This window comes from Somniosus microcephalus, chromosome 4 (genome assembly GCF_052327205.1).
Source record: "Somniosus microcephalus isolate GS21.2 chromosome 4, FLI_Smic_1.0, whole genome shotgun sequence".
Taxonomy (NCBI): Eukaryota; Metazoa; Chordata; class Chondrichthyes; order Squaliformes; family Somniosidae; genus Somniosus; species Somniosus microcephalus.
The window spans coordinates 282,144,300-282,169,607 of record NC_140990.1 but is presented as its reverse complement, the minus strand read 5'-3'; the positions used below and the strand labels follow the sequence as shown (position 1 = coordinate 282,169,607).

Sequence of the window (25,308 nt, the reverse complement as noted above, 5' to 3'; positions counted from 1 at the left end):
TAACACATTGGCCGGACTTATTTTACTTTCTACAAAACAGTATTATTTAACCAGCAAACGTCTAGGATCCACTTTGTATTTTAGTATATTTGATTTGAGTTAAAAAATAATTAGAAATTATTTTTAACAATCCGTTATATAACAAGAAATCTGGCGCTTTTGAACTGGAAAGTTTGGAAAGTTTATTTTATACATAGTTTCCATTTTCACGAATACTTTAAGATAACTGTGTAAAATATGATGTTACATATTAAATATTAAGTATCGGCTTATGGCACATACATAGAATTGGACTAATTGCGTCATGTTTAAACGTGGTACATAAATGTTGGTCGGCATGACTCACGCGAGCTTCTTTGCCAGATTCTCTGATCCGGACATCCCTAGTAGAATCTTATTTTGCTCCAAATATTTGTGTTCTACGTTGGCTGAACAGTAAAACTTATAGTCCACGAATTAACATTTCTATTAGCATGATGTGTATACAAATACATACATTTCTATTTTAATTTATTGCGTTTAATGCAATATTGAGCATTATTTAGGCGAAGGTCTTGCCAAAAGACACGCATGTAATTAAAACACATTCTTTCCTTGGATATTATCAGCTGTTCTAGTCAGAACCCAGGAAAAACAGGCTAAAATCCCTCCCCCCCGCAAAAAAAAACTGAAGATAGCTTTAGAAAATATTTACAATGTGCAATTCAAATTTTAATTTGCAAAGAAAGTTCCACTGATGAATAAACTTAACAATGCGTAACAGAGAGAAAACAAACTTCGCGAAAACAGGATAATCCGCAACATATTTTAAGCGTATTTTAAACTTTGCATTAATTTGTCGACCAACGGAATATTTTCGTTTTCTTTTCAACAAATTAACAACGTTCAGATGGTGTATATAATTAAGTAGGGATGGGAGAACGAGACCCGTTCCCCCCTTACACGGAATTTGATCTGAACCAAAGCTAGAGGGCGCTGATTTGAATGATCTCGTGTGTATCTCAACATTTGAATTCCTGCAAAAGATCCCTCATCTTTAGACCAGTATTCACACAGCATGTGAGTTAAGAGGCTCAGGTAATCTACCTCGTTCTAAATTAGAACTAAACTGCTTATTAGCTACAGTTTGGCAATTCCTCACAACATTTTTAAAGGGTACAGATTTCACAGTTATAAATGCGTCGCAGGCCCTTTGGAAGTGCTTCAAAGGGGCAATGCTGCAAATCTGACTAGATGCACGGAATATTACGAAAGGCTTTATTGAATTACCCTCCAGGAAATAGACTCAGGGTCCAGCCAAAAATAGAAATGCTTTGTTGTTATTATAAAAACGCCGAGAGAGAAAAAAAGGCTTCAAAAATTGATTTGCCGCTGTTACTTTTCACTGTTGGTCGCAGGTACTCTTCTCAACCAGACAACAAAATGCTATTCCGAGACAGTCCACCTCTACTCCACAGGTGTCGGGCTATACCTGACTGCTTAATACAATCTCTTCGGGGTTTTTTTTATCTTACTAGTCTGTAGAATATGGTGCTGCTTTGTCACAAGTACATTGTAAATCCACGCACACACCCTGATGTACATATTTATGTTCTGGAAAGATTTTGACTTTTGGTAGCAGTTAGGCGTTCACCTTCCACCAACATAAATAAAACATAACGGGATATTTTCAAAATATACTTAGGCCAAACACTTGCAGTTGTTTTTCTTACTTCATATTAAGGAAAACCCAATCCTTCTGTTCCGTGTATGGGAGAAATTCTACAACTGTAGGTAGTCATCTTAGAAATTTATGTTTAAAAATATACGATCGTGCAAACTTCCTTCTGGTTAACTGAATTGTATTTTAAACTGATAATAAAGTTTTACTATTTGTACCAACTTTTAAGATGGTCGGATGAAGAAAATAAAAAGCAACGACTTATCCTTACCCAACTTTAACAGAAACTGTCTTGAGCCTTAAAATATAACGCATCTTTTAGCAGCGGTTCTGTACTTACTTACAACTAACGATGATTGTAGATGCGTATTAGAAAATGTAATTTATGTATTCCTTCTTCTTGCATTTTTATTCTAGGTTTTGTTGTCTCATAAAATCATGTTTCTGACACTAATGAAATACTATGAGAACTATTAGGTTGCATCTCACCGTTTAGGCATCCCCTTGGGCAATGAATAGTTTCAACATGTATAAAGCCAGTGCCATTTATCAGAGATTACTAAATAGCATTTTCAACATTTAAGTGTAATTTGACAATGATCTTGGCAAGTAGCCTTTCGAACCTCTGTACAGTATGTTTCCCCCTCTTTCTGCCTAAAGGAGTCTTCCATTACTCTTCAGTCGCGAACTGACAAGACCATTGCTTTTGTTTTTACTTTAGAAAAGTCAGGATAAGACAATTGTAGCGAAGATTTCCTCTATTTCCTGTCAGTGATTGAAGTAGCTGCAATATTTCCTCTGATCGTTTTTTTTAGCGAAATGTTAAGTCCATTTTGCTTTTAGAACTTGACAATAAATAATTAACATAGGGAATCTTCCTCTATATTTACAGTGTTCTAACACGTCACGACCGGGAGGAAACAACTTCCACATGTCGGTAATCTAGTGACTCGTGATTTGGGAATCACAAGATTATGCGGAAAGGAACAGGTATCAGACGATAGTTCAAAGAACAAATCGCCGACAAGAGACTTTTCTGGCAAGGATAGTCGAAAAGTTTCTACTAAATGTTTCTCGCTTTTTCTTAATACAGAGGCGCAGCTCTCAAAGATTGAAAGAACAATCTTCATTTATCTCAAAAGCGTTATTTACAAACATACAGAATGCATTAATTGTAGGCCCTGCAAGGACAACCATTTGGCTCCAGATATGGGGAATAATAGTACTGGTTAGACCAACTTAACAGGAGCCTTACCAAAAGTTTGAAAAGTTTGTCATTTTCTGTTTGAAATACATTTCCAATAATCGTGGGGTATTTCAAAAAATAAATCTATGGGCCTCTTTTGTAAAGCAAATGTAAACAAAAATAAAGTGGGATAGAGAAACAAAAGTCTGCCCTTAATTGTTCACCATTTTGTTTCAGGGTTTAAATGTAATTCATGAAAAATTTGCGTCTAAAATACATAAAAGTGGAATAATTTTGCACCTTTATGTAGCTTTTTAAATATATATATATTCAGCTTTAGAAGTGATTCTTAATGCATGCGTTTACTGAGAATCTAGAAAAACAAATGGGAACAGCGCCTCCAAAAGCAGGATATTAAAAATGTGAAACCAATGCTAAGTCGAGCAGTCAAAAGTCGGTTGAAAGCGGTTGCAATGTTATTTTGATAATTTTTTGCAATAGTGTCTAAAGGCGCTTCACGGTGAATCCCAAGGCTATTTTAGGGGAGTGATATAACATTTTTCAGATAAAAGTGCTGCATTGTGCTTACAGATTTTAATTTATAAGCCTCCCTCCCTCGTTTAATAACTCTGTCGAGGATTGCTTTATTTAAAACGCCAATTGTGGTACATTTTACAAAGTAGCTTTCGCTCCTGTTAAAAAACGGGCATGGTTGTACTGGCGACATTAACAGAGCCAAGAGCTCTGGCTGATGTAATTATTATTCCCATCTTACACTTCTTGACGCTATCTTGTGTGGGTCCCTTAAATCAAAAATAGACTTCAGAAGGAAAAGAAAAAGTACGATACCAAACTATTAGTCAGAATGTGCACCGAGCACAGTCTACACTTTATTTGAAGCTACATCATCTCTGAACATAGTAAAATCTTTGGCATGTAGCGGCGATTCATTACGTAGTTTGTCTTCAGAAAAGACTGGGTTCACATAAAATCTCTAGACCTGACATCGACTAAAACAATTAGCGACAACATTGAAAACGAAAATGATAAAATCTCGGTCAAGTAGGGATCGCTAGACATCTCCTTACCTGAAATTAAATATATACAACGTCATAATGTGTTTGGTTATATATAATTTTAAAATGCTTGTATTATAATTCAGTCCATATAGATACACGCAGATCGAATTTAAATAGCACCTGTCACAGTCCTTTATTTCAATAGAATAAAACGGAACAACTTCAGTCACTGTCCTCCTTGTCGTCTTGAATTGTTGTGGTGGAATGATTGTAAAGTCCCTGGGCCATTAGATGGAGAGCCAAGCCGTTCTTCAGGCCACTGGCTTTCTTGATCTTGGCCCTCTTGTTCTGGAACCAGATTTTGATCTGGGACTCGTTCAGATTGAGTTCTTGTGCTAAAGTTTGCCGCCGCTGCTCGGTGATGTAACGATTGGTCTGGAACTCGGCTTTGAGTCTCTGCAGCTGCTCGGCTGTGAACGCTGTCCGCGGCCGCTTGTCTTCCTTCTCACTCTTCTTCTTCTTCAGTTTCCTAGTGCGGGGACCTGTGGAAACCGCAACAGAGAAAAACAAAACAAATAGTCATGCTTTCATAGTCCTCCCTTAAACTAAAAGCGTACAAACCCTTCAGAGGTTCATAAAGTTAAATATACATAACAAAATGCACAGTCGCCCTTTAAATAGGCGGCCATATTTATAGTATTAAAATTAACAAAATGGCGCAAAGTACATTTCCCACAACAGAACAATACTGCACAAGGAAGGAGCATTCTATTTTATGTTTAATCCTGTACGTAATCCCATATTGCAGCGTTTGCTACTTTACCATGCCGGAATTGTATGGTACATTATTATTTCGTAAGGTCTTTCAGTATATAAAAGTTCATTAACATTATAAAGGTTTGCACATTTCTGTCTGATTAGCTGGTCAGTTATTACTTGCTGTAAAGCTGAATGCAAATAAGACGATAATACTGCATCTTTTCTAAAGAAGGAAAGCGAAAAGACCCGCATGCAAAGTATTACTTCTCAAAGGTAAAAATGGAAAGGTCCAATAATCACAAGGTCGGAATCCCCCCCCCTGCATACCTTACTATCCTTGAGTAGAAATTAAATATGATTTTTTTCTGCTTTCAAACACTCGTGGAGTTATGGACTCTACCAATGGACAACAGTGTGTGTTAATGTCCCCACACCCAGAAGGGTAAAATGTACCGCATTTTTAAAAGCAACAAAATACAATTTGTGAATTACAATAGGCCTGGCTTAGAGCGTGAGCCACAACAACTTCTAGGCTGATAGTGTTGCAATGTCCACTAAATGTTTTGAATGTCTATTCGGAGTGCTGGCTTCGGCTTAATATTGTAGCAAAAGCTGATGATAAAGTAATCATGTAAATGTAGGCCAGTGCCTTCAGACAGTGCCTTAAACTCAGCAAAGAATATAAAACCCTAAAGCAACATGCAGCAAAAAATCTTACTTTGCATTAATTTGACAGAAAATAGCACCGTGCGCATATAAATAGGGAAATATGTTGTTTCGTGTGTGATTGTTTCCTTCAAGCTCCAGATAAAACCCAGATTTCATTTACACCGCTGATTTACAGCAAATTTATCTTACATAATCCCTATCACAACAACTTCTGTATTACGTATCCTTATCAGTGTAAAATTAGACAAATCAGCGACGTGTGAGTAAAACAGAGGGGGCAGAAAGCAACAAGCCAGACATATATAAGCGCACTATCAAAAACAGCAACAATCTAACACTGCCCTGAATGTTGTGATTAGATTTAATGCGATAACTGGTAGTCAAACTACTCCTCGTCGTTATTTAATACTACTGTGAAATAAACTTTGAAGAACCAAAAAAAAATCCGCATCTATTGAAAAATGCGTGTAAACAGTGCTTGGAAATGTTAATAAAATCATTTTACTACTTGATTGAAAAGCTAAAAAGTGACGTTTTGCTAAATGTTTAGGCTGACAGCTCAATCAATCAATCAACTAGTCAATCAAGCTGGCTTTTCTTAGTTTGAAGAGCTCGGTGCCATGAATAGCTCCAACTACACGGCTTGGACGGAGAAGTTTACAGGATCGCTTTCATTCGTCCTCGGCAAAACACGAGTGTAACCAACCCGGCCAGGCCGCGGCACGCAGAAACCAGTGCACACACCATCCGGTCAGATCTTTAGTAAACTTCTACACGAAAGCAGACACCAAATACTTCCTTAATCGATGCTTTCCCATTCTTGTGCCTCACAGGAATGTTATTTATGCCCCGTTGTGCTATTTATATCCGGAAGTGATTCCTTGCTGGTTTTAGTATTACACCGACTATATGAAATTGGCCAGTCTGTTACTTTCAAGTAAAAATCGGGTGTTTTTTTTTGGCGTTGCAAGAAACCCGAGTAGACCAATATTGGGCATATGTTAATGAATAAGAATTAATGAACTCAAACAATTATTTAAAATCATTACAAGAGGCAAAGACGAATTACATGTTGGACTTGTCTTTACTGAAACTGGATGGGTCAGAACGCCATCAAAACAAGCATTCGCGATTTTCACTAACAATATACGCCAGAAACACAGAGGTAAAAATATTTCTAGACTGGATTATTGAATATAGTCAGGACTATTATTTCATGTCTATTAAATTAGAATGTATTTTTTGATCGGACACTATCAAGATACTGAACGGAATTAATTCTATCCGTATTACCAAACTACCTGCTCGGAGGTTTAGACACTCGAAGTCTCGAGTAATAAGAGTCTTGTGGTTTGTAAAAATGATCACAATTTTCTAGATCTCGACCCTTTAGTTTCATAATTAAGAACGCACTTAAACTGTAGCTGAGCGCACAGTCTTGTATACCTTCAATCCCTGGCCGCGAGGCCTGCAATGCTTTGATCAACATCAAGGCCCAAAACTTCAAGTCTTGCTTCGTGTCGCTGTTTCACCGTTGTGTTTGCCAACTGTTTAAACCGTATAACTTCATTACTATTGATCTGAAACATCTAAAAGTTTAATTTTTGACACAATCTTCTCTAGTCATGTTATGGCCGGGACTAGCCGTGCCTTTTCGATGCCACATTTCAGATAGAAAAATAAACCAAAAAGCGGTACAGATATATCTAACATAAGCAGTTGACGATTTGAAAACAGCTATACGCATTTTGCCTTCAGTTTCTATGGATTAAAAAAAAATCAAAGCAGCCATTCGTCTTTTATAGATTTACAATGTTACAGTTTCGAACAAAAAAGGAGGCAATTAGTTGGATTTGTGTTGTTCAAGTGTACTATTTTCTTGCTCGTGTTATAAGAACTATAATTTCTTACCAGAAGAGGGTCTGTCTGAATATCTAGTGCAATAAACCCAAGCCGGCCACATTAGACCCGCTGCTGTTGCTGTTTTGATTCCATCACTGTTAGCTATAGGTTCTGCATTGGCACCCACAAGCATAAGCGCCGAGCCAGTGTTTTCTGCATACTTTGCCGAATTAGTTCCATTGCCTTCGTTCTGCTTTGGTTGCGACTGCTTGGACGACTGCGAAGAGCTGTCACTGCAGTCTGAATCCGCACTTAGACTCGATGCGTTCGACGGCCTGGTCAGCGGATTCACGTTTTCTCTCCCGGACGTCTGTGCCCGATCTCTATCCTTCTTGCACCCAAAGTCCGGCCTCAAGATATTATCAATAAAAAAGTTAGTGTTTCTGTGCGGCTGCTGTGCCGCTGGATGGGGCTGTATTTGGGGAGATTGAAAAGGTGGAGAGAGAGAAACGCTTTCCGCCTCGCTCGATTCTCGACTCTCCACGCGATTGCTTTGCTCCTTTTGCTCTTCCATATTTCGAGGGAACTGTCAGTTTCGCCGACTTGGTCTTTTCCCCACTTGATCGGCGACGTATCCAAAAGCCAGGGGAGCCCAACACCTTATTGGATCACTTTTGACAGGGGGTTTCTATCTCACTTTTCAACGACAGTTGCTCTAGGTACTTGGCATGGTGGGTGTTTCGGTGGTTTCACCTCCACTTTTCATACTTACTGTGCCATGCAAAGCTGGCACTGCACTGATCTTTGTTTGGAGTCCGTGGCGATTCTCTGACAGTGCGAGCTTTGCAAACTCCTAAATCGCAGCGTCTCTCAGGCACTTTTTCAGCGACCGGAAGCACGTGAATGGCAGGCACGTGCGTTCCACCAATCAGCGGGCGCGGCGTCAGGCCCCCGGGGTGGCCTCCTAGTGACGGTGCTGACGCTGGCCAATCGCAGTCGCAGCTTTCCCAAATAAATAAAACCCAGCTCAAACGTAATGAGGGATTCACCGCTGCGTCTGCAGATCCACTTCCCAGTGTCTTTTCAATAAGCAAACGTGAAAAAGACCACGAAAATTAACACCCAGATTTACATTAGCGAAAGCCAAACTTTTGAGAAAGTCCCAATGATTGTTTATTGCATTTTAAAACAATGTTAATTGTGAAACTAAAAACAAACTAGATGACTTCGTAGGTTTCAATAACTGGAATATAGTTAATACATTAACTTGTGTTACACAACAGAAGCAGCATTCTTTATTATAAAAAAAGTGAGTACAAAATTGCTGTGAGCTTCATTGCGAAAGTACTGCCCGTTGTGTTACATGAATTCATAGTTAATAAGATGTGTGATGTAGTGACAGTTGTATTTTGCAACTATACTATGTATGTATATATTTCTATGTATACAATTGCGCCGCTCAAAGCACAAATAGTTGCATTTTGCTTTTATAGATGCTGAAACTTTGCACCTTTTCTTCATATATTCGCCTCTCTCTTCCCATTCCTCTTATTGGTGAAAGTAACATCTTCTAATGGATTATTAATGCGCACTGCTGCATTAGTAGCTGCAGACTAATAAGGTTCCGTTAAGTTTTGGATGAAGATGAGCTATGAATCCAAAATGTGGTGTACCCCTTCGAAAGAGTGTCAGGGAATCATGAGAAATAATACATTTAAGACAATGTGTGTTTCACTTAGTTGCAACATGTATAATGTCTCTTTTATAGATATCGAGACGAAATTAATAAACTCACACAAGACAGATATGATATAAGACGAGGTAGACCTTATCTACAAAAAGTCTTACCATTTTATGGTGGCTGTGGGAGAATTATACAATGAGTTAATATTTCCAAAGTTGCAGTTAATTATATGGTAAAGTTCTGCAGATTTTCACACAAGAATATAAATATTGTTACTGGGTATTTTATGCATTTTTTCTAATAAAAGTATATATTTTACATTGTCTTTACGTAGAGGTTTAGATTCATTTAAACCGGTATTGGTCTTATTTTTGATTTTTCAAAAGTAAGTAAAACTCTTCAATAAAACAACGATCCTTCACAAAGAATAAATACATTAACGTGCTTGTTTTGGATCGAGGAAGTACCTGTACCTAAACAATGATCCAATAGTTGTCGCCAGTGTGATTACAACAAGGCGTGTAATCTCAGCGACAGAATAATGTCAAGTATTTTAAAATGTATATAAATAAGTGTGGAAAGAATGATGCAAATGAAAACATTTACGGTTTTTGTCATTGAACATAAAAGCAATTATCTGCGATTAACGTTGCGCACGTTTTATGAAATGAAGACCGATAACAGTCTGCAAATAATATCCTGTGGACCCAATTCTAATAAACACCAGTTACCAATGAAAGTGCGAACTGCAAATATATTCATTGATGTAAGTTATATTTTTATTAAATAAAAAAATGTGGTGACACATTGCAGTTTTCCCCTTTTTTTACAAAAATGTAGACTATATCGTTTGTACATTGAAACCAAAGAACAGTGAAACAATGATAAATAAAGCGTATCATACTGCAAGTATTCTTTCGTATGTGTGTTACTTACAAAACCCATGAAGTTTTAAGAAATATTCCAGAAAGCCCGGCACTCTAATCAAAAAGAACTATTTGAAAAACGCGAACCGGCAAAATATTCATTTCTGCTGTTTGAAAGTTTCTTTTCAAAAAAAGTTAAAGTACAAAATAACCGCTGAAATCGAGCACCATTCTTTCAGAAGTAGGAAATAACGAAACTGTTGTTTCGCAGAAGGCGAACAGTAAACAGCAATTAAATATGGTGCTGTTTTAACAAAAAGCCAAGCTTCCGTTGGTACCAAAGGCTTATTTATATTTAAGTTAGCAAAATTGAAATCTTTATCCCAAAAGCGAGCCTGGGTACTTAATTAAATTCTAATTACGACACTATCAATATCCCATTTAGCCACGTAGCCATTGTTGGATTCAGTCCTTTTCATGCAGTAAATGGAGTATCGGTGGCTTATCTCGACTGCAAGAGACGCCTTGAGAAGCGCTGCAAAAGATAATTTATAGGTTTTAATTACTCTTCATTCCGCCTGATCAGCTTGGCGTTCATCACATGTGAGTGAATAAAATCTGGTCAAAAGCACTGTCAGTATTCCCTGGCAAGACGCTTAATCAAAGTAAGCAGGGCGATATTACACGCTGAGAGATCCTAAACGTAATTTAGAAGCTGCTGATAAAGCTGGTTGAATAATGCTCCAGCCTTTTGAGACACCATTTACAGAAATGACTTTATTGACGGCTTAACGTCGGTAATTCATTTTACCTTTCATGTATTGGAGCTTTGATTTGTTACAGTAATGGGATGATAAATGCACTGGTGGCGTATAGCTTTTATTATTGAATATAATACACACACCCATTGCAGATCCTGTATATACACACTCGAGCTAAGGAAGAAACAAAACGAGCTGAGGAAAATTATACACAGTGGCGCCTAAGAAGGAAAACCTCGAGTTTTGTATCATAACATAAAGCCTCAGAGATGTGTCAGGTGATTTACTCTTAAATACGAAAAACACAAAATGTAAATTATAGGTTCCATGTGAGTGTGTTCGTCTGTCTGCATGATAAAGTAGAACATACATTGTAATAAAAACTATAGATTATGCAAGACACGTAAAGTAAATCACCGTTAAAACCAGTAATCCTAAAATAGTGCAAACATTTTTATCATTTTTCTAATTTGATTTCTCACCAGTGTTGTCTTCTTATTAAACAGTCTGTTATGACACTGAAATATACAACTTCTATGCCCAACATATCTAAAGGTCGTGATCAAATCACTTTCGGCTACTCCTTGAAGGACGTAAATGAGTTGTTCCCATACAATGGATTTCATCGCTCCTACAGCGAATCGGTGACCAGGGGTTTTGTTTGAATTGAATGCGAATAGATTTCTTCCACAAATGCACCATTCTAATTAGGAGCTGTAAGGTCAAGCTGTACACATTCTATGTCCCTAACGCTAGACATCGGAAATGTGTGGGGCAGCAAGTCATTACCTGCCGATCCTTTCATTGTACTAATTCAGCTCTGATCAAATGATTTAGTACCAATTTGTAAAGGAACCTTAGAGACCCCATTAGTTTAAGAAAGTATAATATCGCGTTCATGCAATCTAATTACAAAGCACATTCGAGAAAATAGAAATACATTTTCTAAATAATCTTGGTATCTTTAAATGTCACTGTGGACTGTACGGTTTATTAAAGTAGCAACATTGTTTTACAGAACCTACAAATGTTTGTTAACGCCAGCAGATTATTGTCATATCACCATTACTTACTCAAGATGTGACACTAAATTTGCACATTTTAAATATATTAGGATCCCAGCAATCAAGTCGCCATTTTTACTTTCGAGCCTGCACAGAAAAATCTTTGCAGTATTTAAATAATATTTTTTTTAAAGTTCGGTAATATTTAAAATAATTATGGCGACCGATTGATTCCTATCACTATACATTTCAAGCCACAGAAAGCGGCAAAGCCTTTATTACGACTGGAAACAACCTCCGTGTAACTAATTGTGTTTTGAAGCTCTGCTCTAAACCGAGGCCGGAAAGTCCACTCACACCGCTCTGGACATACAAGTGTCACGTGCCACGGGTTGTGAATGTGTTGGCTGTGGACTCTGGCTCCACATCTGAATAAAATCTGCAGCTAACGAATCATTTAACGCTTAACTGCATCTCTAGGCACAAAGCAGACGAACCTCAAACCCCGGGAAACCATTACTTTGAGTATTCAAATATAAGCTCACTACACGCACCGCATTTTCAAAGAATAATACACTTGAAGACAAGGAAATAGAAAGATGCAACGTTTAAGACGGAACATTTCAAAGGTTATTAAGCAATATTGTCGTTTTTTGTAGTAGATGGTGATCTCGCATGTCTATTTCAAGTTCAGATATCCGCCCCTTCGTGGTGTTAATATGCATAAACGTGCATGGAAAATAAACATGCAGTGAACTATACAAAACAAATGCACAATTTCACAAAAAAATCGCTAAATAACCCTTGTGTTTGTGTAACCCAGCAATCAAACTGTGGAATGTAAGTCGATCAAAATGTCCCGATTACAACAATCGCTTTGTTTTGACGATGCGTTCTGATCTTGCATTATACCAAACACATGCCAAGTGCTTGTTGGTCTTCCTACATCAAATCAATAAATACATCAATTATTTGGAAACAGTTCTGTTATGATAACACATACTCTTAAAATTAAGTTTAAGTCGAACCGCTCTACAATGACTAAAATATGCTCATTTCGCGTTGATAGTTCTAATTTTATCCACCAATCGTGCGCCATACATTTCAGCATGCTTTCGATTAGTTTCCCTATTAAAACGCTTAACCAAAATTAGTACCGAGTATAAAGAAGGGCAGAATATAATTCACAGCTCATAATATTTTAAACTGCTATAATTTTTTAACAAATGACGATTTTTCGTACAAATTATTAGACATACGTTCAATAACTGCCACCAAACCTTAAAACTTTTGTAAATATATACTTCTTAGAAACAAAAAGTCCACCGGTGTTCAATGGAAAAGCCTGTGTCGGAGCAGACTTTTCATGATGTAATTCTGCTGCGGCCCAGCGGTAGCTCAGGGAATTAATCATCCCAGTTATTGGTACATGAAGAAAAATTCGCAAATAGCTGCAGGCCAACATTCTCACTTTCTCTTTATATAACAAACAATACACGAGCGTTCGCGACCTATGTGTAGGAAGTCACGGGAAGGGAATTGTGCTTCAAAGGTAAGTGCACTAATCAAGCGAAATAACCGATCTGGTGGTAAAGGGAAATTAAAAAAAGACAAGGCATCAGATCCAATTTGTTCTGTACGATAATTTACAATCGCAAAGTATTTTCTTCAATCGCTTAAAACTTTGATGCTTAATAACAGGGCTTTTTATCAAAACGTGTCTTTCCTGTGTATTTAGCGAGGCACACGGAATTCCACCCGTAGGCTTAGAAAAATGGCATTCTTCACCTTATCTTTCATGTTACCCTGAGGCAATTTGTGACAATGCATTTCATTCAGGAAAAGACAAGGCAGATTTATTTGAACACAATAGAAATCTTACGAAGGAACCTCCGAATCGTTTCTGAATTTGCAAGTCAAACATAAGTTATTACAGTGCCACTTCCGCATGCAGTAGTTACAATTCTTCAGAGGTACAATGGCGATGACTGCATAGTAAGTATATTAAAGTACGATTTCGTTAAATGTAGACCGTGTTCATCTCTCGTTTTAGTTGACAAATATGCGGCGTAAAATATCCTGTCAACGATATAGTTTTAGTAGTTTGGTGTCTATTAACAACAACAAAAGTGACATTTATCAAGTGGTGCATTATCTTCTACAACAGTTCCGTATTCGACTGTCTTCCAGGACGGGTACTGACAATTGTGTATATTTTGATTTCGACGAGGCAAGTTCAGCCGGTTTATCTCACCTACTTGTGCAGATTGAAGACCGGAAGCGCCACCTAGCGCAATTGATCTGGTCTGCGTTAATCCAACCCATTCAAATAATTTAATACGATCATTTGACAGAAGTTATAAAGGACATATATAATAGGTAACAGCAATTTTAGCAATGTGAGGTAATGACCCATTCACATTGCTTGCACTGTTAGGTTATTTGTGCGTGCGTAGAATCGACATTATTGCAGTATTGTGGTCATAATTTTGCTTTCGGGTTGCTTTCCATTTTAAATACAGACATGTTCGGCCAGAATCTAGCTATATATTTAAGGTTGAACTTATTTTAATAGTTAATATCTTGAACAATTCAATTATTCTGTCAAAAGCAAAATGCCATATCGCTTTAATTGCGAATTAAATCAAATCTTTCTTTATAATTATATTTATTTATATTTTATATATTTAATATAATTATATTTAATTATAATTAAATATTTCGCAATTGTTTATCTGGGCCAATGTAGAAACAAAGTGAAATTAAATGATACTTTGAGGTAAAGTTCTGCAAAGGACTCATCTTGTTGATGCGAATAGTGAAAGTTTCCGCTGAAAGAAGTGAAAGATTACCGCCACTCTTAACAGAACAAATCCCACTGTGGTAACTATGCTCTCGTTGCACTTTGAGAGCTTTGTACACAGTTCTGGAGCCCCTGTAAACTTTCCCACGTGGTCGTAGTAACAAATTAATGCGAATAATTAACAGTTAAAAAAAATTATGCAGCATTTTCACTTTCAGTGGCGGTTTTTCTCCAATGAAATTTGTTCAACGGGGCTGCTAAACAAATGGTTTTTTTTAATATGCAGTTCGTGATCAAATTGTATCCGGTTAATTTTAAATAGTGTTTATCGCTCTTTTGTGCAAAAAGTAACTTCAGAAATAAAATAATTGCTTATATACTTAACCTTTACGAAAGATAAAACACATGCATTGTTCACTATCAATACCTTCATAGCTACGTGATGTGGTTAATTCGTGTTACTAGTGTGTATAATAGTAAACGAATACATTTCGCTCATTAAAACATACTTGAGGATTAAATTAATGACACATCTCTCAGCAAAGCAGAATGTTTACCAGCTCCCTTTTCTTTAGTTGTAGTAACAACAATTTGCAACCAAATATTTGAAGCTCATTCTTATGGGGTAAAATGTGTATAACGATTTGGAGCAGAATGAAACCTCATGCTATAACGATATGATGTGAGCATGTTTAATCCTCAATAATATGCATTAATCAGCAATTCATCTTGGCCAGGCCAAGATATTGTGTAGTACCAGAAGTAAACCCTAAGGGGGCGTGCATTCTTTCTGAACAATGCGCTTCATGATTAGATACCCAGCTGCCAGTGGCGACCAAACTAATCAATATTCACAGGAGAACTTTCTTTTCTCACATTAATAACTTTCAATATGTTCGAATTACACTCATATGAATGAACAGGAGCCCATTCTCTTCTCAAAGATAGAAGTCTGATAATGCAATTATTTCCCAAGAATGGAAAGTAATGTTCTGCAGGGTCAAATATGTGGGTTCAGCTATCATTTGAATATATTCAGTGGTATTCGAATTTCAACACGACTGCATTATTTTAATGTCGATTCGTAATGTCTGAACTATATGCATACAAATCTAATTTATGCTTTTTTTTACAAGCTAGTTATTATTCTTAGTAATTGTTTGAAGTAACAGAACATAATAACTGATTCTGTATTTAAACACTTAGGTCAGGATTATATTTAAACTGGAGTCTCACGTCGAGATCTGTCGAAGAGTGACCTTTGAAAGTCAGTTCGATCTAATTTTTTGTAGGTTCTGCAGACTTTACCCCCAAGAGTTAGCTTATTATTACCACATGGTGTTAGCTCTACAGTTTACAGAAAGGTATTACACGGATTTGCCAGTGTTGCTTGTTTTGTCTCGGTTTTCTTATGCAGTCTTACAAGTTCATTTAAAGTCAGAACAACATAGTATTAGCTTATTTTCTACATCATTAGAATCCACAATAAGGGCTGTCCTCCGATGTGAAATCATTTAACTAAATATGCACACATATAAAGTGTAGATTATTGAGTGATCCATCTCTGGACTGAATTCCAAAGTATCTGAGACTAAGGACTGCAGGAAATGTGAAGAGTTGAAAGGGGTTTCCTCCGTATGATACTGATTAATTCGTTCATTCTTTTCTGGCTGTAAATTCCATGATCAGCTTGTCCTGGAATAACATGCCCCGTAATCGTCGCTTCATTTTACTATTCTTATTGCTTGAAGCAACTGACTGAAGTTTTTATTTCTGCACAATATAGATGATGTCTGTGCCAGAATCAAATAAAACACTTCCACTCACCAAAGGCAATCGGATTCAGAATGCTATTTGCAGACTTAGGGTACTCAACGTATAGTGAATCACTAGAAGTCGAGTAATAATGATGCTTTCGGCGCAACAACTACACTTAAGCGCAGAGCTGTGCCTTGATTATCAATTTTTAATATTTCAGCTAATACTTCCAATGGTCAAGGTGACAGTTAAGTCAAAGTGCGAAAATTCTTCATTATATCTTGCCTGCAGGTCTTTACCTGGATACTGTAAATATCTAAATACATTCAATCTGCCATCCTCTGGCTGTTCATGAGAAATTTATGGTGGACAATAAAATAACGTCGCGTTCTCCTGTTCGGTTAACACAGATGGACTCCGTTATAGAATGCGGAATCCGCAATCAAGATATAAAATGTAAACACGTTCCTGTTCAATTTTATATTCTTGTATCAGCATATTCAAGATGAGTAGGATAGCAGTCGCTACTGAAATCACTGGGTTTTAGGAAACGTTTCAATGGCTATTTGTAAATTGTAAATTGGTTGCTTCCAGGAACGCAGAAGAAGCGGCACTCCTGCTAATGATTCATTTTATGGATGTGTGTTAAATCGTTCCGTTTGAAAGTGTATTATGTGTAGCAAATGTTCTGATTTATTACAAGTATAATTCGACTAACTAATCGCCGGGTATCAGATCTCCATTAATGCAATGATGTGAATCAATTATGCAACCCACAAGCGCCCCCTTGGACAGACAGTCATTCAATAACTACGGCATCATTTTGAAGTAATGACACTACTTACCAGTGACGTTTTTCTAGGGTCAGTCTGTACTCCTGTTAGCCTCTTTTCAAAGATAAAGGTGGGTTTGCATTCCCGAAAATAGTGTCTGTATTCTGTCTTCAGCTTCATCGCCAATCCTTCTATGATTTCCGTCAACAACCACTTCTTAATATGTTTCACATTTGTATGGCTCCTCTGATCTCTATAGGGTGACATTCCTCTTTTGGGGAAAAAAAGGAGTAACACATGCATAATGAATAAAGCATAATTAAGGAACACTAAAGAAATTGCAGAATGTGCAGCTTTAAAAAGTGCACTTTCTGGGAATGCAAATTAGTGGCCGCCCTAGCTCAGCAGTGTTGCCTCTGAGTCAGCAGGTTCTGGCTCAAGCTGTGCTCCACAAACTTGAGACAGTGCAATACCGAAGGAGTGCTACACTGTCAGAGATTAAACTGAAGCCCTGCCGGCCCTCGCAGGTGCATGTAAAATATTTGAAGAAAAGCAGTGGAGGTGCCCTGGCTAACATTTATTCCTCAAACAACATCAGTCAAACAACCAATCTCATTGCTGTTTGTGAGATCTGGCTGTGCACAAATTGGCGACTGCATTTCTCTGACTAGACTTCAAAGGACTTCATTGACTTCATTAAAGTGCTTAGGGAGGCATTGAGGTCAGGAAAGGTACTATATAAATCTTCTCTTCTTAGGCAGTCTTTGTCACAGGTAGGGCAGATGGTGGTTGAAGGGGCGGGTGGGTGGGGTGCTTGGGTTGACGTGCGCTCCTTGTGCTGCCTGCGCTTGGCTTCCACTTGCTCCCAGCAAAGAGACTTGAGGTGTTCGGCGCCTTCCCGGATGCTTCTCCTCCACTTTGTGCGGTCTTGGGCCAGGGATTCCCAGGTGTCGGTGGGGATGTTACACTTTTTCAAGGAGGTTTTGAGGGTGCCCTTGAAGCATTTCCTCTGCCCACCTGGAGCTCTCTTGCCGTGCCGGAGCTCCGAGTAGAGCGCTTGTTTTGGGAGTCTCGTATCGGGCATGCGGACAATGTGACCCATCCATCAGAGCTGGATGTTGGCCTGAGCAAGAACACTGACGTTGGTGCGCCTATCCTGCCAATGGATTTGCAGGATCTTGCGGAGGCAGCGTTGGTGGTACATCTCCAGTGCTTTGAGGTGCCTGCTGTACATGGTCCATGCCTCTGAGGCATACAGCAGGGCGGGTATCACTGCTGCTCTGTAGACCATGAGCTTAGTGCCAGGTTTGAGGTCCTGGTCTTCAAACACTCTCTTCCTCAGGCGACCGAAGGCTGCACTGGCACACTGAAGGCGGTGTTGGACTTCGTCGTCGACGTCTGCCCTTGTTGACAGTAGGCTCCTGAGGTATGGAAAGTGATCCACATTGTTCAAGGCCTTGTCATGGATTTTTATAATCAGGGGGCAGTACTGTGTGGTGGGGGCAGGTTGGTAGAGGACCTTTGTCTTACGGATGTTTAGTGTAAGGCCCATGTTCTCATACGCTTCGGTGAAGGTGTTGATGGTTTGGAGTTCAACCTCCAATATAAATACAAATATATAATTACAAGTTCTTTCTTAGCTAGTGGCAGTGAAAAATTAGCTGCTAATCAGTGCATATCTGCAACATTGATCCTTTAATCCTTCTCAAGAAGCTAATGAGCCTGTAGAAATGTTGAAAAGTTCATTAATCCAGTTTTGTGCGAATGACCTAATGACGGGTGAGAAAATCCCAATTTAATGGCAGGGCCTTGCAAGTGCTGGCAATTTCTGATACAAGCACATTTTAGGTGGGTGGTGGACAAGTCAGAAATATACATAGGAGGTGCCAAGCAGGACAATATGTTTCTGAAAGGATGAATTCTGCCTACACTCAGAGGATCTGGCAGGAGGTCCAGGAAAAGTTGCTTAAATTAAAGAATAGCACAAAAGTAAGGCATCAATAGTAATACAAATACATATAAGGACATGAATAGAATAAATAACTAAAGATGTCTACAAAACTGCTGTATTGACACAGAGAAATGATAGCATAGATATAGCAAATAAGATATTAAACATAAAAATAAGAGGGTTATGCAAATTACATAATACATGCCATCATGAGAAAGACAATATAATATAGAAAGGAAATGGCATTGTCCAGATGACCGTGTCTCTGTATCCACTGTTGTTAGGTTTAAAGCGCAGGTTTTCAAGCTGGGGTCCCTGAACCCAAGGTGACTACAGGGATTCCTAGGAATCTGTAAGATTATCAGATATTTGTCAGTCATCATCTGATTTCTGTATTTGTTTGCTTACTAGTATATTAATTATGTTGCCATCAATTAATAAAAATGATTTCTGCACTGATAGCACTGCTTTTTGGACTGGAGGGAGGTATACAGTGGTGTTTCCCAGGGTTCAGTACTAGGACAAAAGCAAAATACTACAGATGCTGGAAATCTGAAATAAAAACAGAAAATGCTAGAAATACTCAGCAGGTCAGGCAGCACCTGTGGAGAGAGAAACTGAGTTAACATTTCAGGTCGATGACCCTTCGTCAGAATGGTTCTGATGAAAGGTCACTGTCCTGAAACGTTGGCCGCAATTTTGCCATCGGAGGCAGGTTTGCGTCGGGTTCGCTGCTCGGCAGGTTCCGGTCCCACTGTCGGATTCAGCCACACTGCAATAAGGATTTTGAGTTAACTGGGCTTATCATGAGTGGGCTCAGATCTGCTGCTCGCCTCTGCTGATATCTTTGATTCAGCTACATTTAAGGGGTCCAAGCAGCCTTTGGGTTTTATTCACTTTCTGATGCTTCTCAGTGGTATTGTTAGCAAGATGACTGCTTCAAGAGCCAAGGCTTCTCCCTGTTTTGATGATGGCTCCCTCCATGCTCTTCTGGAGGGAGTAAGAGGGCACAAGGAGGTTCTGTTTCCCTCCAATGGATGTAAGAAGCTTCCTCAGCAAACCAAGGCAGCCTGGCTGCAAATTGCTGAGGAAATTAGCGCCAGGTCTTTGTGTTCACACACCTGGGTTCAGTGCCAAAAATGGTTCAATGATCTGCTACGCTCAGCAAAAGTGAGTATAACATCACACTTACCTTCAATCTGCTCCCCATCTCTTCTCATCACCAGCAATCTGCATTGTCAACCTACTCCTCCACATCCCAACTTACCCTTACATCCCTTGCACCCTTAACCATCCCTCTCTCTCTATGTACAGAATCACACCACCATTCTACTATGCACCCCTCACACTCGTTCTCACTGTTATGCAATGACAACAACTAACAATGCACAGGGCTGGCCCTCGGTATTGACACTTCACTCCATCTTTGTCTCCTTCTAAGCATCTATGCTGTGGATTCTCTACACTCACTCCAACATTCTTGCTCTAACTCCACTTGTGTCCTTCATTGCAGGAAAAGTGAGCTCGCAACAAGAGGGAGAGAGAGAGAGAGGACAGGAGGAGGGCCACCTTCCATGGCGCATTTAACCAACGCTGAGGAGGTTGCTATCGAGATCATCGGAGATGCAGAGGAGCTGGAAGTGGGGAACGGAGTGATGGGTGCAGTAGAGCAAGCTGGTGACAGAATAGATTTGCAACCCCCTCATTTAGATTTCATGAGTGACTGATATGGCATCTGATGTTCATACAGATTGAGTTCTGATCATCTGCATAATAGGATGTGTCTGCTACCTAAATATCACATGTCTATCTCATGCCTTTACTCCCCCACAGGACCATCGAGAGCCCCCCTCCCCACTGTCCAGGGGGAAGAGCTGGACAACTCCTCAGAGGAAGCTGCAGCCTCTGAGGGAGCAGCTTCAGCAGAAATGAGCACACCCAGAACCAGCGCAGAGGTGCACACCTCGGTGGGTTGTTTGTGAGATAGATTAATGTTGTCACCTGGTGTATCACAGCTCACAAGTGAGCATCAGCAGATGGTGGAGACAGGGACAGCAGAGCAGAGTCCTCGTCGGAGGGTGCTGGATGCTCCCAGCTCTGCTCAGCTACATGTAGACACTGTTGGCTGGATTTTCATTGAGGAGGCATGTAGGAGGCGGGACTACAACTTTCGGGGTTGTAGTCCCTCCTCCATTGAGTTGTGGCCAACCCAGGCAATTTTCACTTGATTGACCTTGTTGAGCCTGCCCAGCGGGCTCAGCAGGCCAATTAAGGGCCACCCAGCAACAGGTGACGTCACAGACAGACATTTCATCTGTCAAGAGCTTTTGACAGATGAAATATCAATGTTTCACAGCTGTTTGAAGCTGTCAAACACTGACAATTTGTATTCTAAGTTAATTCCTTCCTCTCAGGATGATTTAGAGATCTCTCCGGAACAGAAAGCTGAATGCTGCAGATTTTGACAGCTCGCGGTCATTCTGCTTTCTGTGCCAGTGAGATGAGGGGCTCCTGAGACCTGAAGGAAGGAAGGCTGTAAAGGTAAGTACATGTAAGTAAAACTTCTTTAAACACTTTACACACACCAAACACACTTACCTCTGCACTCATGCACCCATCACTCACCTGAACACCGGATATCTCAACCCCTCCAAGCCCTTCATCCCGATGGCCCGCCTCGCTAACTTGGCGTGGTTTTGAGCCATTGGGAATCCCACACTTCAGGGATAAAAATAGGGATTAGGCTAAAAACTGCCTGTTAACTACCTGTTAACAGGCAGTTAATTGGCACTAATCCCCTTCCCGCCTCGGGGAGGCGGCTCCCAGCACAGGTCGGGTATCCGCCTCCTTTGAAACTGGCATGGAGGCAGGTTGGGGGCGGGATGGGTTCGTGCCCCCCCCAATTTCAAGATTTTAACCCCCCACACGCCTCCAATCCCGCCTCCACGGCTCAATGAAAATCCTGCCCTGTGTCTCTGAGGCCATCCAGAAAAAGAGCGGTGCTGGAGCTTCAGGAACAAGTGCAGGGGTCTCTGACTGCGTTTGCAACCACAGTAACTGTGAGCGTGCATAAAATGGAGGCGTCCATGTCAAACATGAGCAATGCCATGGTGCACGCAATGGTGAATGTAGGTGCCGCCATGGAAAGGATGGCAACCTCCATGGAGGACATAAATCACCAGACACAGCAGAATATGGTAACACTTCTAAATAGATGGTCATCTATAGAAGATAAATGGGCATCTATTGAGGAGAGAAACCAGAGGTACATGGATGTCCTTGTTATGAGGAATGTCAGCACAGAAATGGGTCCTCATGGCCCCACTGATGTGCAGCAAGGTGCTCTCCAGCTACTTGCTAGCAGTGAAGTGTGGGTGACCCATGAGAGAGATGATGGTGGTCGACAACAAGCAAGTGTGGGCTCCTCTCCAAGCGCTCACACTCCCATGCCACCGCGGAGCCCTCTGTCAGAGCCCTAGATTCCTCACCTAACTGAGATGGCCGTCTCAGCCCCTGCACAGCCACAGGAGCAGCAGACTGTTACGGAGCCCTCCCAGGCACCCAAACCCAGAGGACACCCGCCAAAGGCGTCTAAGCAGGCGCAGTAGAGAAGTGAGCAAGTTGCCTCTACATCTGCTGAAGCCACGGGCGAAGCACTACATAGAAGCAAGCGTAAGAGAAAGTAAAAACAAATTGTAACAAGGGTAGTCAATTGGTTGTTTTGATATAATACAAAGTTACGTTTCTCATCATTATTTCAATTGTATTAAAGAAATACGATGTCAAAGATTCAAAGAGTTGGCCTATGTGTGCTCAGAAATGGAAGTTGCACAGTGAGGGGTTAGGGCGCCTTTCATCTGTAGTGATGATGGGGAGAGTGATAGGAAACCACAGTTTATTGTACAGATGCTGTATGATGTGTTAAGAAGATCATGCAAGCACTCATTTCCATGTGCCAGCCACATGTGTTTGCTATGTAAAGTTACGTGAATCTGGCATGGATTAGTGTATCCCTTGCCTTACAGCCAGCAACGTGCTCGCGTGCTGATGGAACTGGCACAGCTGCCTCTGCAAGGTCATCCTCATCTGCTGCCTCCTCCTTCTCCTCCTCCTCTTCCTCCTCCTCCTCTTCTGAGGAGGCTGTGCACTGTGCCACTTGTTCTTCAGGCAGTGGTAAGCCACGCTGCTGTGCAATGTTATGCAGGGCACAGCAGACCATGATGATTCTGGACACCCTGGCTGATGCATATTGTAGGGCTCCACCAGATCTGTCGAGGCATCTGAATCGCATTTTTGAGCAAACCGATGGTTTGCTCCATGAGGCTACTGGTGGAAATATGGCTCTCATTGTAGCGCTCCTCAGCTTCGTTTGATGGCCTCCTTATTGGGGTCATTAGGCACGTCTTCAGGGGATAGCCCTTGTCTCCAAGTAGCCATCTGGAAAGTTGGGTTGGCGGATTGATGAGCTGAGGCACAGTGGAATGCCGCAGGATGAACGAATCCTGGCAACTGCCAGGGAACTTCGCGCACACATGCATAATGTTCTTCCTGTGGTTACACACCAGCTGGACATTATGGGTTGTGATGGGGTGCCCTAATGGCCACATGTGTGCAGTCTACGACGCCGTGCACCCTTGGGAAGCCTGCCATATTTGCAAAGCCAACTGCACGCATGGTAAAACTTGCTTCATCTGTGGAGAAGTGGATGTAATTGTGCGCCTTGGCAAAGAGGACACCGGTAACCTGCATGATGCAACTCTGTGCGGCCGACTGGGAGATGCGGCTTATGTCTGTGACTGATCCCTGGAAGGACCCTGAACCAAAGAAGTTGAGTGCAGTGGTGACTTTGACAGCCACTGGTAAGGAGTGTCCACCCGCTCCTCTGGGCCCCAGGTGTTGGTGCAGCATTGTGCAGATGGCAGCGACTACCTCTCGCGAAAGTCTCAGCCTCCTTTGGCACTGCTGCGCACTCATGTTGAGGAAGCTCATCCTCAGCCTGTAAACCCTGTGTTGGGGGTATCTCCTGTGGAGCGGTGCAGCCCTGCTCTGATGCCCTCTGCCCTGTGCAGCATCAGGTGGCTGAGGAGAAGGTTGGCGCTCCTGTTGTTGGTGCTGCTGTTGTGCCTGGTTCAGCTGCTGCCGTGGCTGCTCTTCCTCCGATTCTGAGGACCAGGATGAGGAAGTATAAATGGTTCCCATTCTGCTGGTATATATCTCAGTTGAGGAAGAGCTGTTATAAGCGCTCAGTCAATGTGGGGAGATGGTTTTCCAAGGAGGTCACAGTGCATATGGATAACAGCTTAAACACTTACAGGCTCAATAGACCTGCAAAATGTGTTCCAAAACCTCAAAACATAAAAGTTCTGGCATCTGAACGTGAACTCATGTTACAGGTCCACTTTTATGCTGCAGGTGCAGCTGTCGTGTTTGTCGCACGACGTGCAACATGCTGAAAATGCTACAAAATGGGAAAAGCCTCTTAAAATAGGACTATCTAGGCAGTTAACAAGCTGTTAACTGCCTTAAGTGAATCTCCCGCTGCTTGGTGTCAGGTCTGATCGGGACTCGCAGGCCCAACACATTGTAAAGTTGCGTGCAGGCGGGATGGTCAATTATTTTGATTTTAACTCCGGACCCGCCTCCAAACCCGGCTAAATCGTGACCACTAACTCTGTTTCTCTCTCCACAGATGCTGCCTGATCTGCTGAGCATTTCCAGCATTTTCTGCTTTTATTTCAGTACCAGGACCACTGTTGCTTTTGGACTTGGGGATACAGGGCACAATTTCAAAATTTGAAGCTGACACAAAACTTGGAAGTGTAGTAAACAGTGAGGAAGGTAGTAATAGGGAGAGAACAGGAGGAGGACCACCATCCGTGGTGCAGCTGACCAACGCTGAGGAGGCGGCTCTCGAAATTGTAGGATCGGTGGAACTGCTAGAAGTGGGGGATGGAGAGATGGGCTCAGTTGAACAACCTGGTGACAGAATGCTTCTCCATCCATCTTATTTGGCTTTCATGAGTGACACATATGGCATCTGATGTCAATAGGAATTGAATGCTCATCATGTGCACAATGGGATGTGTATGCAATCTACATATCACATGTCTAACTCATGTCTTTACTCTCCCACAGGACCAGCAAGAGCCTCCCTCCCTACTGACCAGGAGGAAGAGCAGGAGGAGCAGCGTCAGCAGCAATCAGCGCACCCAGCACCAGCGCAGAGGCGCACACATCGGTGGGTCGTTTGCGAGATAGAGTAGTGTTGTCACTTGGTGTATCACAATACACGAGTGAGCAAGAGCAGATGGTGGAGACAGGGACAGCAGTGGAGAGTCCTCATCAGAGGCCGCAGGATGCTCCTCGCTCTGCTCAGCTGCATGTAGACGCTAAGCCTCAGGGGCCATCCAGAAAGAGAGCGGTGCTGGAGTTTCAGGAACAAGTGCAGGAGGCTCTGACTGCAAGCACGATGACTGCGAGTGTGCAGAGAATGGAGGAGTCCATCTCAAACATGAGTAATGCCATGGTGCATGCAATGATGAATGTAGGTACCGTCATGGAAAGGATGGCAAC

At 40.9% G+C, this 25,308-nt stretch overlaps 1 protein-coding gene across 1 annotated transcript; it reads right to left on the bottom strand.

Annotated features, from left to right (window-relative positions):
- Nucleotides 1-3,475: 3,475 nt before the first annotated feature.
- en1a (engrailed homeobox 1a) lies at nucleotides 3,476-8,037 on the bottom strand. Its single transcript, XM_085986555.1, has 2 exons — nucleotides 7,205-8,037; nucleotides 3,476-4,407 (listed from the first exon to the last, which is right to left on the bottom strand). Exons 1-2 carry the CDS (start codon nucleotides 7,707-7,709, stop codon nucleotides 4,088-4,090), a joined length of 825 nt encoding a protein of 274 aa, XP_085842681.1. The 5' UTR covers nucleotides 7,710-8,037; the 3' UTR covers nucleotides 3,476-4,087.
- Nucleotides 8,038-25,308: the final 17,271 nt, after the last annotated feature.

Coding starts and splice junctions, on each gene's coding strand:
- en1a (XM_085986555.1), bottom strand. CDS start 7,709: ATGGAAGAGCAAAAGGAGCAAAGCAATCGCGTGGAGAGTCGAGAATCG. Junction 4,408..7,204: donor TTCAGACAGACCCTCTTCTG/GTAAGAAATTAT, acceptor CGGTTTCCACAG/GTCCCCGCACTAGGAAACTG.